Source organism: Poecilia formosa, unplaced genomic scaffold, assembly GCF_000485575.1.
Source record: "Poecilia formosa unplaced genomic scaffold, Poecilia_formosa-5.1.2 Scaffold135, whole genome shotgun sequence".
In the NCBI taxonomy this organism is placed as follows: Eukaryota; Metazoa; Chordata; class Actinopteri; order Cyprinodontiformes; family Poeciliidae; genus Poecilia; species Poecilia formosa.
Genome location: NW_006800074.1, coordinates 60 through 16,665, shown reverse-complemented (window position 1 = coordinate 16,665; position 16,606 = coordinate 60). Strand labels below are relative to the sequence as shown.

At 39.1% G+C, this 16,606-nt stretch overlaps 1 protein-coding gene across 1 annotated transcript in view; it reads left to right on the top strand.

The window, feature by feature from the left end:
• Positions 1-15,757, top strand: part of LOC103145106 (dedicator of cytokinesis protein 3-like) — a 44,961-nt gene extending 29,204 nt beyond the window's left edge. Inside the window, exons 15-40 of the mRNA XM_007562383.2 lie at positions 314-438; positions 537-699; positions 812-918; positions 2,090-2,261; positions 2,344-2,441; positions 3,494-3,577; positions 3,680-3,780; positions 3,899-3,980; positions 4,408-4,578; positions 5,883-6,075; positions 6,193-6,320; positions 7,106-7,252; positions 7,369-7,467; positions 7,610-7,704; positions 7,881-7,956; positions 8,085-8,185; positions 8,310-8,368; positions 9,058-9,206; positions 9,310-9,395; positions 9,502-9,528; positions 9,622-9,717; positions 9,791-9,851; positions 9,946-10,039; positions 13,434-13,582; positions 15,216-15,302; positions 15,566-15,757. Coding sequence (XP_007562445.2) covers positions 314-438; positions 537-699; positions 812-918; positions 2,090-2,261; positions 2,344-2,441; positions 3,494-3,577; positions 3,680-3,780; positions 3,899-3,980; positions 4,408-4,578; positions 5,883-6,075; positions 6,193-6,320; positions 7,106-7,252; positions 7,369-7,467; positions 7,610-7,704; positions 7,881-7,956; positions 8,085-8,185; positions 8,310-8,368; positions 9,058-9,206; positions 9,310-9,395; positions 9,502-9,528; positions 9,622-9,717; positions 9,791-9,851; positions 9,946-10,039; positions 13,434-13,582; positions 15,216-15,302; positions 15,566-15,742 — 2,927 coding nt within the window. The 3' untranslated portion in view covers positions 15,743-15,757. The remainder of the gene's footprint in view (positions 1-313; positions 439-536; positions 700-811; positions 919-2,089; positions 2,262-2,343; positions 2,442-3,493; positions 3,578-3,679; positions 3,781-3,898; positions 3,981-4,407; positions 4,579-5,882; positions 6,076-6,192; positions 6,321-7,105; positions 7,253-7,368; positions 7,468-7,609; positions 7,705-7,880; positions 7,957-8,084; positions 8,186-8,309; positions 8,369-9,057; positions 9,207-9,309; positions 9,396-9,501; positions 9,529-9,621; positions 9,718-9,790; positions 9,852-9,945; positions 10,040-13,433; positions 13,583-15,215; positions 15,303-15,565) is intronic.
• The last annotated feature ends 849 nt before the right edge of the window (positions 15,758-16,606 follow it).

Here is a 16,606-nt window from a genome sequence, read left to right as displayed (position 1 = left end):
TAAAAAGAACAGTGGCGTAGAATGTGATTCACGAAGATTATTTATTCATGTTGACCAAGCGGAGTTCACGTGTGGAGCAGATGAAGGAGACATTTTCACGGTCTACTTTTTTGGGAGAGGTTCTACTTCCCTTATGTAGCTTTAATCCAGTTTACTTTTTAATTGTCTAAAAAAAAAAAAAAAAAAAAAAAAGAAAAGAACATCAGTTGTAGCTCCCTCTGGAGCTATAAGAGGCTCAATATTATGGGATGAATGTGTAAAATTAGTGCAGTTGCCTTTAAACAAAGCATCTCCAAACTTTTAATTGCCTCAGGTGATACACGCAATGACCTGTATCTGACCCTGGAACGAGGGGAGTTTGAGAGGGGTGGCAAGAGTGTCCAGAAGAACATTGAAGTCACCCTGTATGTTCTCTACGCTGACGGGGACACGCTCAAAGTATGACACACACGTGCATCACTTCTCATGTCCCATATCATCAGTATGTGAGTAAGAGCGAGCCTGACCTTCTTCCCATGCTTCTTTTCCCTCTGCAGGACTGCATCAGCTTGGGCACCGGCGAGCCGAGCGCCTCGGAGTATCGCTCGTTCGTTCTTTACCACAACAACAGCCCTCGCTGGAGCGAGATGGTCAAGCTGCCCATCCCTATCGACCGTTTCAGGGGGTCCCACCTTCGCTTTGAGTTCAGACACTGTTCAAGTGAGTCACAACTGTAGCTCTGTCACAATCAAACCCTCTGGGGAAAAGAAAAAGCAAAATCGGCGCTATCCAAACATGTGCATGAGGCATGATATCATGTTCTTCTTTTCAGCTAAAGACAAAGGAGAGAAAAAGTTGTTTGGTTTTGCCTTCACTCCTCTGATGAGAGAGGATGGGACCACACTCTCAGACGAGGTCCATGAGCTGTATGTGTACAAGGTGCGGCGATGCCATAACACTCACATTGGATGTATATTTAGCTTGAATTAACTTGTATCGTCTTCACATCTTATACTTTTTTTTAAATCACGCTTTGCAATGGAAAATATGAACTTTAAAAAAAAAAAAATCGACTTCAGATCCTTTCTGCTCTTCCCTCTATGAACTCAACAGCCATGTATGACTGATCCAAAAATATCTCACAACAAGCTTGGCCCAGGGCTGTTGTCTGTCATTTTCTTGTGTTATCTGTCTTCCCTTGTGCAGTTTGATCTCTCTCAACTCTGGACACTTTGTTCTCCAAAGAATGCTTAGAAAGACGGGCAGGTGCTAACATGCTAGCATGTATTGTAGCTCTAAGAAGTGGTTCAGAAACACGCTGAAGCAATAAAATAAATAATTGTATATCTATAGTAGTTGCTGTGTAATTACTAACACTATAAGAGTATTCAAGTGATTAACATCTACGTTTTAGATACCAAATAATTCCAGTTTGTTCTGTTTGCTTTTTTGGAATCCTAGTTGATAAATATTTAAACGGTGCACTTAATTGAAAATGTGTGCATTGCGAGGGTTATTACCTTTTTCTGCAGTTAGTCTGTGGTGTCCCACCAGTTTTCTGCAGAAATGATCTGCTTCATTGAATCAACTAAATGGTTTTGAACTCACATGCGACTCACAAAACAGGTTCATTGAGTTTATGGCCAAAACCAGAGAACCTGTTACTTAATAACTGCTAGAACTAAAGACGTCACGAACATTTACCTGCTTATTTTTATTTTTGTTTGTATAAATGAAAGTGAATTGTTGCTTCTATTTCTGAATTAATAATAGATAAAGTACAGGCTCTTGGTCTGTTGAGTGTAAGTATTCTCTGCACTCTTTCAATGTGTGCATATATTAGGATTTTAGATTAATATCTTTTGCTTCTTAAAAAATGTATTCTTTATTCAATTTATGTTTAAAATGTATTTCAGTGTCACATTTCAAATTAATAATTAATTGTCTTAGTTTTTCAGTGACACACTACTAATATGCTGAATTTGCCCTACAAGCAACTATGAAACACATCAATAAACCAAAACATTCATGAAGTTCCTATAAAGGTCGTTTTGCTGTGAAATGTTTTTCCAAACTTGAGCAGTCCTTTCCCATGTCCGTCCTTCATTAGTGTGATGAAAATGCCACATTCAGCAACCAGGGGCTGTACCTGAGCCTCCCCTGCTGCAAGGAGGACTTCAACAGCTGCCCCAACCTGCCAGCCAACCTGCCTTTCCAGAGGAGCCCTAAAGAAACATTCTGGGTCTCCACCATCCTCTGCTCCACAAAACTCACTCAGAACGGTAATTTACCAGCTAACACACCAGTCCTCCATATTTCATACTTGATTCAACTCATCAAATGTTGGTTTACTTTAATTTTTAGTGGACCTCCTGGCCCTCCTGAACTGGAAGGCCCATCCGGACAGGGTGTTGGACATCCTTGGTCGACTGCGACAGATCAGCGGCGAGGAGATTGTGAAGGTCATCACACCATTATTTCTGAGACGATGAGGAATGAATGGATTATTTACCTTCTTTCTTAACTTTATACAGCAATTCTCGCCATCACTGGCATTCCTGGTAAAAAATGTTACAACCTCGAGAAACACGTTTATCTGTTTTACTGTCAAACAATCTGAAACTGAAAAATAAAAAGAATAATTGAACCTTTGAGTACAGTGGGGAATTTTACATGAAATAAAATGCAGTACATAGAATTATTGACATTCTTGCTATTTATATGTTTTGAAATCTCCTTTTGTCGATAGAAGAGCACTTAGACTAATCTTTAACATTTCCCAAGAAAGTAATCGTTCACCTTTTTTCTTTGCACAATCTCTCAATCGATTATGCAGAGATTTTCTCTCATACTCTTTTTCTCTTCAGCTCTGCTCAGGTTTTCTATGAGATTTATATCTGGGGGCTGCGAAGCCTATTGAAGAAGGTTAATTTTGTGCCCGGTGAACCATTTGTGATCTGAAGTGGCCATATGATTTAGATCGTAATCCATCAGAAAGACACAATGAAGACCCATTTCCAGTTTTCAAGTAGAGTCGACCACATCTTTTATGTAACCAAGTCGTTTAACCCTCCAGCAGCCTTAGCGTGACACTCAGGAAGAGAGCGGAAAACGTCACGGTCAGACAGCGGGGAAGTGGGTGAGGAGGGAGGGGCTTGTCCCGTCAGACCGTCAATTTCCAAAACCACACCAAAAAAAATCTTGTAAATGCACAGGGTCACACAGGGTCAGTACGACGAATGGCTATGAGAAAGTTAACATCAACATTCAATGATTACTGATCGGAAACTCACAGACACTGATGAGATTAAAAAAAGTGTTTTCTACATCTTTCATATTCTGAATACATGGAAATGCATTTAAGACTGCTGTTAGGTCATATTATAATTTCAGAATAAATGAAAACGTGTTACATTTTAAACCGAAGGGGCTATAATTTTTTTTAGGTTCTTTTGATTCTGTTTTAGATCATGCCACAGTTGTTTTGACATTATTACTTTTTCCCCCATCGCAGTTCCTGAGAGATGTCCTGGATACACTTTTCTGTCTTTTAGACGACAACACGGACAAATACGGACCGCTCGTTTTCCAGTCTCTGGTAGGGGCATCCAAAGAACGCAGCTGGGATCACACATTAAATCATGTCTTGTGACTTTTCTGCAGAGGAGATGGGATGTAACGTGTATATCTGTGTTCGCAGGTGTTCATCATTAACCTGCTCAGGGACAGCCGGTTCTACCACTTCAGACCAGTAATAGACTCCTACATCCAAAACCACTTTGCCGGCGCTTTGGCGTACAAGTAAAGCAAATCTGACCCTATTCTTCTCTCAATCTGCAGCTTGTTTAAAACTTTTTTTTTTTTTTTTTTCATTTATGATGTCTGTGAAGTTTCTTAACTCCAGCTAATTTGTCTGCAGAGAATTGATTCGATGCCTGAAGTGGTACATGGACCGCTCGGCTGAGGTAGTCCGGCAGGACCACATACAGGAAGCGATGAGGGTAAAGTATCACACTCGCTTCCTCGTTCTTCCGATCAGGCTCCTTCAGTGGGGATTAATTAGCTCCGAAAGAGGAAATGGTCAAACAGAAACGGAGCTGATAAGAAGTAATGCAACACCACAGGAGGAACTCGGGGAGTAAATTCCCTGCACAATTTATTTGAAAGGAAGTCATTGTGAAGCTCTGCGGGTATTGATGGGAAGAGTGCGGCCTTTTCATGTGGCCTTTGTGACAAGATAATGGTAAAAGATATTTCACCGCACTGCCCGATTGCAATCATTTCTTTCATATATTGATTTTTAACCTTAAACTGATTTGGTGGTCAGGCCTGCTTCCTCTGCCAGGGATCTAAAAGTATGAGATGACATGTACGGTGGGTTATCTGATTGTTTGTCTCCGTCCGTATCCTGCACTTAATTCACCACAGGCACTGGAGTACCTGTTCAAGTTCATAGTCCAGTCTCGCATCCTGTACTCGAGGGCCACCTGTGGGATGGAGGAGGAGCAGTTCAGGGCCAGCATCCAGGAGCTTTTCCAGTCAATCCGCTTTGTCCTGAGTCTGGACAGCCGCAGCTCAGAGAATCTTGTCTTCACACAGGTTAGACAGATCCTGTCAAACGTTTTCACTGTTTGGGGTTCAAAATACACACGGTACAAATGTGTAACCGCTTCGGAGGTGACAATGCTATTACAAGCACGGTGGTACATTTCAAGTGTTTGCATTTCATGTTTCCGGCTGATTTATCGTTGAGTATCGCAAATAGAAACATATTCCTGTGAGGGTTGTTTTATTTATAGTAGCATCCAAATTGTCCAGATTAATTGGTCTATCATATTCCTCTTGACTGTGATCCTCATCTGAAAACTTGACTTTGGATCTCTGAGCATTAGTGTAGTCCTTTTTCTTCTTAGCTCAGGTACAATGTCTCTGACTTTGTCTCTAGTTCAGGAGTGGTTTGACATGAGGATGGTGACAATTGTGTCATACTTTTTCCTTCTAGTCAATTTTCCAACAAGATTTAGTAAAAAGGCAACATATTATCAATGGCATGTTGTTGCTTAGCCTCCTTGTGAAGAATCTCAAAGACTGTGAAGGAAGCACACTTCTCCATAATCATGTCGACCATAACATGACATTTCTGTTTAAATGCTTTTTATTGATATTCTAGTAAACTTTAGTTGTTTTTTTATTAGCTGTAAACCCTAATCAGCACTTAAAGTTTATCACTTTATGTGTAATAAGTCTTATAAAATTATTATTTTTTTCCTTCTCTACCGTAAATGATCTTTTCAGTGATATTCTAATTTCACAAAAAGTCCTTTTCCTCTTTTACCAGTTGTCATTTTGTTATATATTTCCTTTGGTTATGCTGTTGTTATTGAATGATTTTTGTTCATTTGTGTTTTGTCGTGTTAGTGTTGGTGTAATTTTTATTTTAGATATTATTTTAACTGAGGCTTCAGTGCCTTATTGTCACTGTTGCTCTGTCCATGGCTTGATCCTGGACACTTTAGAGGCGTGACCAGCTGCACGCTTTTCTGCGGTCATAATTCCTGACTCTCCTCCTTTTCAGTAAGTTACAGCGCCCCCATGTGTTGGATCCACAATGCAGCAGTTGATGTGAAGCCATCAGCCCTCTCCAACAGGATGTTTTTTTTTTTTTTCAGAAACTGGTTTTGTTTTAAACAATATAGATAAACTATAGTTTTAGCTTTTATTGAAGAAAAGTCTTGTAGAATCAGTAGCAATATGCTTGTTTTACTTATTTTAGGTATTATAATGTTGCTGTATATTTTATATCTTTTTAAATGTTAAGTGTCATTGTTAGGGTGTTCATGCGGACACTTTTTCATATGTGTGTGCTGTAAATGATTTCTTTGTGTCCCTCTCTGCCCCCATAGGCTGCACTGTTGAACAGTTTTCCAGACATCTTCGATGAGCTGCTGCAGATGTTCACCGTTCAGGAGGTAGCTGAATATGTCAGGGGCACACTAGGGAGCATGCCCAGCACAGTGGACATTGGTCAGTCCATGGACGTGGTCAAACTTCAGTCGATTGCTCGTACAGTTGAAAGCCGGCTCTTCTTCTTTCCTGGTGAGACAAACATGAAGGACTTAGGATCTTTTTTTTTGTTTGTTTTTTACCTCACAATAATCTTGCTTTTCGCCTCATCGCTCTCTGCTTGCTTTCCCCCACTGCTTGTTGCCTCAGAGTCCCGGAGTATTCTGCTGCCAGTCGTCCTGCATCACATCCATCTACATCTGCGCCAGCAGAGGGAGCTGCTCATTTGTTCTGGGATCCTGAGCAGCATCTTTTCAATAATCAAGACCAGCTCCATGGTGCAGTATACTTTACCAAGTCCATAATTACAGGGTTACTTAGTTCTACTAAGCTTAGTATTCCAGTGTGTGTAAGTACAGAGAACTATTGAACTTTATTTAAAGGTTTTCCAGGTCCAAATAATTATGACACATTAAAATAGAGATCAGAAACCCTTTTTTATTTCCATACGCTATTTTTCATCCTACTGCTACCCTTCCTTCTGTCCTTCTTTCGATCTTTTACTTCCATTTGTGGTACTAAATTGAATACGTAGTACATGCATACATAGTTTTCAAAGCATCTGCAGTCAGAACGATCATGTTGCATTTATCTGACCTTTACGTCATCTGACTGCATTTCCAAATAGACTAGTCTACAGAAGTTGACATCAGTGCTCCACGAAAGGCCATTGCTAGTAGTTATACTTTAATTTTTTCTCAGCTTTTTCCTTCTTTTTATGAAGAAGGAAAAACAACGTTGAGCTCAACGTTGGCTCAACGTTGAGCAACGTTGGCTCCCGTTGCTCAACAACTTTTAAATCGATCCATGAATGGATCAAATTAATCGATCCATTATTACTTTTGAGAATGCGGGTTGCTTTGGGGTCATAAACTGTTCACACAGAAGTGTGATTGCAGTAGTAATAAATCACTAGTCTGATTGCCCATCCAAAAAAAAAAAAAAAGGATGACACTGAAGACCCGCTGTGTGAATGTCGCCTAGGCGCCATACTTTATCAATCACATACTTCATGGTGGTTTAAAGTTTTCCTCATCCTCTTTTAATTTGACTGTCTTCTCAGGAGTCCTCTGTTCAAGAAGAAGTGGAAATGATGGTGGAGAGCCTTCTGGATGTGCTGTTGCAGACTCTGCTGTCCATCATGAGCAAATCTCATTCTGTGGAGACATCCAGAGGACAACGCTGTCCCCAGTGCACCGCGGAGATAACGGTAAGCCTTCACTCAATCTGCCCCTTTGAAGGATGATAACAAAACTCCGCAAACTTTAGTCATTATTTTGAGCAGGTTTATTTATGTGTTTTCGTACTTGTTCTCTCTCTCTGCAGGGGGAGTACGTTTCCTGCCTCCTTTCTCTCCTCAGACAGATGACAGAGATCCACTTCCACCACCTTCTCAACAGTTTCCATAGCAAGGAGGAACTAAAGGCGAGAGAGTCTAAAAGTCTGATAACGTCTTTGCTCAGTTCTCTCAGTTTCAGTCCTGAGCTGACATCAGGGAAAGTTTGTACTGCCGTCTGTTGGCTGCACACTTGGACTGAGCAGATTTTTGTTGCATCTTTTCCCGCAGGAGTTTCTGTTGAAGATTTTCTGTGTTTTTCGAAACCTGATGAAGCTGACTATCTTCCCCAGAGACTGGAGCGTCATGCGTCTCCTAACCAGCCAGTAAGTATTGCTTCTTTGCTTCTGTTGTACGGTTTTTATCCCGCAGATGGTGAGTGAAGAAAGCCAGCTTTCTAATCCAGAGACTCATCCGAAGGTGATGCTTGTGTTGTAAGTGTATAAATTCGCCTTTTGGCAGCCGGCTTGTTTTTACTTTACACTTTGTCGTATTTCTGCAGCGTCATCGTAGTGACGACTCAGTTTCTGTCTCCGGCGCTGCACAAAAACTTCTCCGAGGGAGATTTTGATTTCAAGGTGTGTCTGTGCATTTGCAAACGATGAAAACCCATAACTCCATAAAACCACTAGATATTTTATGCTTTTTATGTAATCATTTAAATGGTATTACTTGCTAATTATGTGGATTTCTCTTTGTATTTTAGGTGTGGAACTCCTTTTTCAGCCTCACTGTCCTCTACATCAACCAACCCAGTCTGCAGCTGGAAGCACTCCCTCCTGCCAAGAGAAAGAAAACCCTGGACAAGTAAAAGCCTCTCTCAAATTCTAAAAATAAGCATGTGCATTATTATTATTATTATTATTGTTATTTTTATCAGACTTCAAACAGTGTATCTTATTACTCACTTCTAAATCGTCTCCTTTTGTAGGCATGGGGATTTGAGAGTAATAATGGCATATGAGCTCTTCAGCATGTGGCAGAAATTAGGTGGGTCAACCGTCGCTCACTTCATCAATAATAATTTAAGTGAGGTATGTGTAGTACATTGCAAATGTATTATGATTTATTTTTAATATTTTGCTTCCAAAGTCAGGCTTAGTCACAAATGTGGAGAAACAATTCTTTATGTTTTTTTTGTATTTTTCACTACTTCATGCAGAAATAGGAGTCACTCAGCGGTTACAAAAGGCTAATGCAGTTAAAGAATGAAGCTGTTTCCTGTCAACACATAGAAATATTAATATGAAGAGAAACTTTAAGCAGCATCTTTAGGCATTTTGTTTGCAGCGGTCTTTGACAAAAGCACCATTTAAGACCAATTCTTTAGGAGCTTCCACATTGCTTCACAGCAGTATTTATTTCCCTATATCTTAGGCTTGACGTTTCTTCTTCTCTTATTTTGTGCTTTTGTTCTCCACCTATTTACATATTTAATTAAGCTTACCCATGTTGCACTGCATTCTGTTGCAGTCACAGTGAAATTATGACATTTTAAGGGATTTTCAAAACCCCTTAAAGATCTAAGGATCGGTATCATTTTACAAAGTCTTGAGGCCTCATAAGAACAGTTTAAAGAAATTCAGTGTGGCTTAAAACACCATTGTGTTTGTATTCTTTATATGTTTAGCAGAGTTGTTCAACAAACACCTCTGTCTGTATCAATCCATTTCAACTAGGTGACAACAAGCCACACTTCATCCCAGGAATGATGGGACCCTTCCTTGGTGTCACCTTAGTTCCTCAGACGGAGGTCCGGAATATTATGATCCCAATTTTTCATGATATGATGGACTGGGAGCAAAGGAAAAATGGGAATTTCAAACAAGTTAGTATAAAATTGATTTGTTGTGAAATCCAGAGTGTGTGCCCTGTCCTTACGTAGCTCTTTGTCACACAACGCACCTGTTCCTGGACGTTCGTAACTCCAGGTGGAGGCAGAGCTGATGGATAAGCTGGACAGCATGGTGTCGGATGGGAAAGGCGATGACAACCACAGAGAGCTCTTCAGCTTGTTGTGAGTTTCAAACAAATGCTTAGTGAGACTATGAAGGAAATATTCTGTTTCTTTAAGATCTTGCAAATTTTTTCCCTCTTGTTTTTTGTTTCTTTTATCACAACAGAACACAGCTGTTTGGTCCTTATCCAAGGTGAAGAATAATCTTTGCACTTCCATAAGCTGAACGATGCTGGCTTTTGCTTCCTGTACTTAATATCTGTGGTCAATGTGTGTTTTCCTCCAGCTTGCTGGAGAAGATTGAGCAGGAGACATGGAGGGAAACTGGCATCTCATTTGTGACATCAGTCACAAGACTTGTTGAGAGAATACTTGATTACAGGTATGCTAAAGTAAAGTTGCGTGCTATAATGATGTTGTTTTCAGGGCTTTAAAAAGGGAACTTGCACTTTCAGGGACTGCATGAAAGGGGACGAGATGGAGAACAAGAAGATCGGCGGTTCAGTCAACCTTATGGTGAGACATTCATTACACTTTCGATCTTATGTGATCATTTCGTAAAAGGGGAAAAGTGACCTGCTTTTTATTTCTTGTTCTACTGCAACATCAGAACTTCTACAAATCAGAGGTGAACAAGGAGGACATGTACATCCGCTACATCCACAAACTAAGTGACCTGCATCTTCAGGCAGAGGATTTCACAGGTAACCTTCAGACTGCAAGTACGTTTTTGTCACATAGTTTGGTACGACTCAACGCTCACTTTGATACTAGCTGCTGTAGAACCTTTTAGCAGCTGATTTTTTATGGTACAACTACGTAATTTCATTTTGATTGAAGGCGAGCTCTGCTTTATTGACCCTAAAAATATTGTGTCTGTTGATATCAAGAGCACAATGGATGCAGCGTTCCTATTACACACAAAGGGAAAGGGAGTAATAACTAAGTGTGTCAGTCAAGTTTCAAATTGTGGCATTCAAAGTATGACATTTGCACTGGAGAAACGTGATCAGTGCTACTGAATCAGTGGTGCTAATCCTATTGATAACAGCACCTTACAAGTGTGGCCATTTACAAATAAGAGTGTTGGAAAAACATTAACTTGCCGATGGGAAACAAAATCCTCTTTGTAATTGAACTGTTGTATCAAACTGAGAGAGAAATTCATTAATATTAATAGATAATTATAAAATGCACAATTCTAATTTTGACCTTTGGCATTTAATAACAAAGCCAAAAACAAAAGCAAAATAAAGTAAAATAAAAACATTCTATGCAGGTGTAACTTTTTTTCACTTGAACTTGGATATCGAATAGATGTCTTTCTTTTTTTTTCTTCTTTCTTTGTCTTCTCTCTCTCTCTCTCTCTGTCTCTGTTTTTCCTCTCTCTCTCTCTCTTCATGCAAAAGGAAGATGGGGCATCAAATTATAAAACCTGGTTTCAAACCCCCATTTTATTATTTGCTCCCACGCAGATGAACATGTTAATAGATAGGAGACTTCCAACCTTAAAAAAATCAAACAAGAGTACAGAGACTCCCTTGATTAAATTCATGGCCTAAATGTCAGGTAGATAATTATGTGCTTCTGGCATTTACTCTTTCATTCTTGGATTTATTATTTATTATTACTTCTTAGAAAAAGATTTACTGTGCAGTTTGTATTTTATAATCCCCCCTTTCAGTCCTGTAAGCAGAAAATCAGGGGAACTTTGCAGCTTATATGCAACAGGCTGAGGACGTGGCATTAAAGAGTACTACTCACAAACTGTAGCTGCTTCATTAAGTATCCATATGAGTCATTAAAGACACGTCGATCCATTACACAGCTCAAATATTATCAACACTATACATGCTTGTTGGCAAATATAACATTATGACCTTGAATTTATTGATGCTTATTTTGTGAAATACAGTTATTATGGTGACATAATGAATGTTGTAATATTTTCCTATTTATTTCCGGAAATTAGCACATTTATATGTAAAGAATAGTAATTAGATGTAAACAGTGTAGTTATATTATGTCTTCTCTACTACAATTAAATAAATTTGTCCTTGACAGTTGCACAGGGTGCCATTAAAGTACTAGTAAGTTAGACATTTTGCATATATCAGTATAACAACCAATATTTAGCTATTTTTTAAAATCTGTTGTAACATTTAGAGCACAAACATTGATTAACTGTTACAAGTTTTGTTATTTTGATTTATTTTGAACTATAGTATAGTTTTCATTGATTAAAAAAAAGAAAAACTAAACCCGTGTTTGTACGGCAAGCCCTTTCTCACACAAATGGCATGACATCCTATTTGCTCTGATATAAAAACCCGTGACTGCTCACCGGATAAGAAAGGCTAAGAAAGACGTTGTGAGTCCTGTTATCTTTAATCAGCTGAAATTCATGTTGGCAGGTCGATTCTTACCAGAACCAACCACAAAATTCTGATTGCTCCATGTCTACCATGGATGTTGCTCTTCCTCCTCTCTCTTTTTTGCATGTGTTAGTTGTGGCTCTGCTGACTTGATATTTTGCTGCAATCTGCACTTCTGAGCTGCACTCTAATGGCGTGTGCTTTTACCTTGCGACTCTAAAGCTGTTCCAGAGTGCCTTACTTGATGTGTCAACACACTAAATGACACTCATGCAAGTTTTCCTCATGACTGGGCCTGATTTTCGTTTTCCGTGTCACTGCTTGAAACACACATCAAGGGGTCCGGGGCACAAACACAGCCAGAAGTAAGCCACATGGTGAACAGTAAGAGACACAATGGTGGGGGATGGGAGCTATTCTCTTAAGTGAACAGTGTGGGTCACGAAGGGTGGCTAACAAAACACATTCAAGGCTTGCAACACAACAGCACTGGAATATTTATAGCATGTTATATTTTTTATGACTGCGTATTTTATGCATTGAACCAATGACAAAGGCAAACCACAGTCTGTCACTCTGAACTTTTAAAACAACATGAGGGCTCTTCATCAGCTTGGTGTTAATTTGAACACAAAACATTTTGAATGTAAACTCTTTCAAACAGACGGCATTTAGTCACGTAATTCGCCAGAATAAAAACGTTGGTGGACTTTTTTTTTTTTTTCTTCCCATGAAATGCGGATCTACAGAATAGGCACGTTCTCAGATTAAAAATAGACCTTTGGTTCTAATTTAAGCACAAGCAGTTCTGTTGTGTTGAAACAGCTGAACAGACCTCCTCCCACCCGGGCGACAGAAGGGAAAGCTTCAATTGTGTGCCTTGATTGGTTCATTCAGATATTTCCTACAAGTAAAGGGGGCAAATGTTTATTTTTAGAGGCACCAAATTATGTCTGGTTTCATCTTTCAAGCCCTTAGTGTGTGCGTAGAGGAATGTTAACCGATATCTGTCTGTGCAGATGTACAGTGGTACAGTTGTTTTTGCTGTTGCTTTGCTTTGTTTGAATGTTCTTGGTTCATTTCTAAGCTTTTCAGGCTAAAGTTTGTATATTATCATTGCATGTATGTACTGGTTTCTTCATGTCAGGTGTTCATAGAAGCAAAAAGAAGCTTTTAAGACATAGGTAATGTGCATGCGATGCACTGCTACATTACACATAAAGGTACATAAAAATAAATAAATGGTAAAATATTAAATGAGGAAATACATTTCGTGTGAGGAAGCTAAAGCTTGGGTGGCATTGGACCTTTGGAACGCTACAGAAAATCTCTAGTCTTGGAAGAAGTGGTTATTGAGATCTTGTGTGCTAATGGAAATTTAAATGTCCATAAAAATAAAAAAAAAGTCTGATTTTGTTGTGTGTTTTGAAACATATTGTAATTTTAACAACTTTCTGATCCTGGAAATGAAATATTTAAACATCCTTAATGTTCTTTCCACCTCTACTTTCTGTCTTGCCAGCATACAGTCATGTTGCTCAGGCCATCTTGTGTATTTTTGCCACTGACTGTGTTTCAGGTCGTACACCATCTGTTGCTGAAAAAAAAATGCTGATTATAAATTTCTGCTTTTCTTTACTCTAAAAAAAACCCATCGTCCCTTCATGTTACTTTGCTGTATCAAACATAGTTATGCATTTGTTCACTTGTTATTCGTTAACAGAGGCAGCGTTCACTCTGCTGCTGTACTGGGAGCTGCTGCAGTGGGAGGACCGGCCTCTGAGGGATTTTCTCCACTACCCCTGTCAGAGCGAGTGGCAACGCAAAGAAAACCTGAGTCGTAAAATCCTTCACTACTTCAACAAGGGAAAGGTGAGTGACTTTTGTTTTGTTCTGTTTTCTGCAGCTGTGTCTTTTATATCTTACATTTCTTAATGATTTAATTGCTCTCCAGTCTGAGTCATTTTACTGTCTCTTACTGTGAGGAAAGGGAAAAAATTGCGGTGACGTAAATTTGATATTTTTTTTCAAACCAAACATGATTTGTGTTTGGTTTGAAACACAAACACAAATCAGTAGATGTGTGTGGTTAAATAGAAAGGAGAAGGTTGAAACTCAGGGGTGCCAAAGTCCAATCCTTGAGTGCTATCATCCCACTTCTCCAGCACCTGAATCAAATGAACTACTTGTTAGCAGAAACTCTGCAGAGCTGAATTACTGCTGGTGAGGGAATTCAGATATCTGACTCTGGTGTTTTTGGAGGAGGGAGGCAGGCTGGTAGGTCTCGAGGACTGGACTTGAGAACCCTTGTTGCTGGTGCTATTTCTGTTTAAGATTCTATGTCTCTTTTGTTGAAGGGCTGTTACATTTTCATCATGAACGTGCAGCTGATCATTAACTTTTTCATTTTTCCTCCTTGATCATTTGCCAAAGGCTTACATGTTACGAAAACAACATTTCTTAGTGGATTATATGCTGCAGAATTGCATTGTTCACACAAGTTTAAGTATCTTTTAAAGTAAGTCCAGTTTCTTAGTATGACACTTACAAATATCTAATCATATAAACAACTATTTAATGCTTGATTTTAATGTTTGAACAGGTCGATATGGAGCTAATTTCTGATGTATTTGTATATATTGTAGGGAGCTATGTAAATAACTCACATAAAAGTTTTTGCACAAATCCAGCGCTTCATACTGAGGAAGAGCAATCAGTTGAAATGTAATTTTCTTTCCCAAACCTCTCCTCCCTGGCCGGTGTTCATCCGCAAAATTAAATTAGTTGACCGGCCCGTATGCTCTGCAGAGGAAAATGCCCAGTGGACCCAGGTAGCAGCTGAAAAGAAATAAAACTGTCATCTTTCATTAACTTATTGCCTTCTCCTGCAGTTATTGCTATATATGAAGGGGAAAAAAAATTATAGAGACTCCTCAAGCAGTGAGTGTTAAAATTTTTTACTGGATAAAAATAGCTCAGTGTGTTGGTTAAAAAGCACCCAGCAAGTTGGTACCAGAAGGAATGTAAAGATTTGGAAATTAACCTTGCTGCTTTCCCTTGGTACAACTCAGAAACTGCTTTTTGATGAAATTAAGGAGAGCAAAGAGTTAAAACTCCAACATATAATTGGTTCTAGTATTTTTGTGAAAATACACCATCCACAGCCAACCCCAATGGAGGGTAGCGCAGTGTCAATTTACAATTTTAGAATATAAAATCTAATTACTTCCCTCTTTTGCCATGAACAAAGATGCTTCTTACATTGCCAGTTAAAACATGTTTGTTCTTCATTCAGTCAAGCTGCTAACAGTGGGTGGAGTATCCAGAAATTTTTCTCAAGTAAAAGCTTCTGTTTGATCAAAACCATCTTCCTCAATCCTTACACGCAACAGACAAATATAATGACAACATTGATCATTTTAATGGTGTTTTTTTATTTTTATTTTTTATTTTTTATTTTAGATTCATTTCTCATTCTTCCATTATCTCTTTTATATCTCCACAGTGCTGGGAATATGGGATCTCTCTCTGCCGGGAGCTGGCTTTCCAGTATGAGACTTTATATGATTATCAGAGTCTCAGCTGGATACGGGTAAGTAAAGTGCCTCACGCTACGCGTTTCTGCTGCTGCTGCTGCTGCTGCCATCAAACAAGCATCCTCTGTGATGCTGTAAGGAAAGATTTTCAGCTCCCTCTGTCACCGTGATGCTCGGTTGTGGGGTGTGAAGTGCAAACACAACGTCCCAATTACCTGAGCACGCCCACGCGCCTCTGGAAGAGCAGAGGATTCAGCAAAGTGTGTGATTAAATTATTATTCATCATGGCTCCGCTGCTTGTTTGTCTTTGTGTCACAGAAAATGGAGGCAGCGTATTATGACAACATCATCGAACAGCAGAGGATCGAGCCGGAGTTCTTTAAGATGGGCTTCTATGGGAGGAAGTTTCCTTTCTTCCTCAGGGTAAGAGACTGCAGTGGTCGGAAATCCGCATTACAGCAGGAAACCGTGTCTGTTATTCCCACATGTAACTAATGGGATAGTGGACATGTCTGCTTTCTTCTGATGTGTAGAAAAGATGATCTGCAACTTGTTTAAATCTAATGTTAAACTTGTTTGCAGCTGCTGCGCGGTTTTGGCAGGAACACATAAAAGAAAATCCTACAATTTGTTTTTAAGGTCTTAAACAGCCTCGCTCCGCCTTATTTAATACAGCTTCTCACCTGGTCACTTGGCTCTGCTGACCAGCTGCTTCTGGTCATTCCCAGTGGAAGCTTTGAGGGATGAAGACCTTCGATATCGAGACCCCTAAGTTAAAGAACGCTTATAAATTTGACAGGCCCTTTCACTGTCCAGTTTTAAAACTCGTCTAAAAATATTTTACTCATTTGCCTTTAACCCAAATGAGACTAGATTTTACTTTATTTTGATCAGTTTTACTGCTTTGTTTGTTCAGTAGAATTTTTAAAATTCATTTAATGTTTTCTTTTATCTTATCTATCTCTCATGTTCAGCACTTTGTTTCAGCTGCGGCTGGTGTTTATGCACTTTGCAAATTAAGTTGTTGATGTTTATGGTTGGGGTTTGGCTGCAGCCAGTTCATTGGAGGATTGAAAATAAGTAATTGTTTTAAATTTGGTGCGTGCAGTCATTAATAGCCGCTTCTTAACTGCTCTAGAGAAAAGGTTTTTCATTTTAAAACTACAACTTTAGTGTGAAATATATTATGTCAATGTATAATGTTGGCTGTTTTTCTTTTAATAGTAAAAAACTGAAATTTGTGAGTATTGCTATCTCAGCAGCTTGTGCTGCTGGTGCTGAAACAGTAAAAAAAAAAGATGAGGGGAAGTTAATTTCAGATCCAGCAGGCTTGTGCTACAGATTTTAAACAGAGTAAGA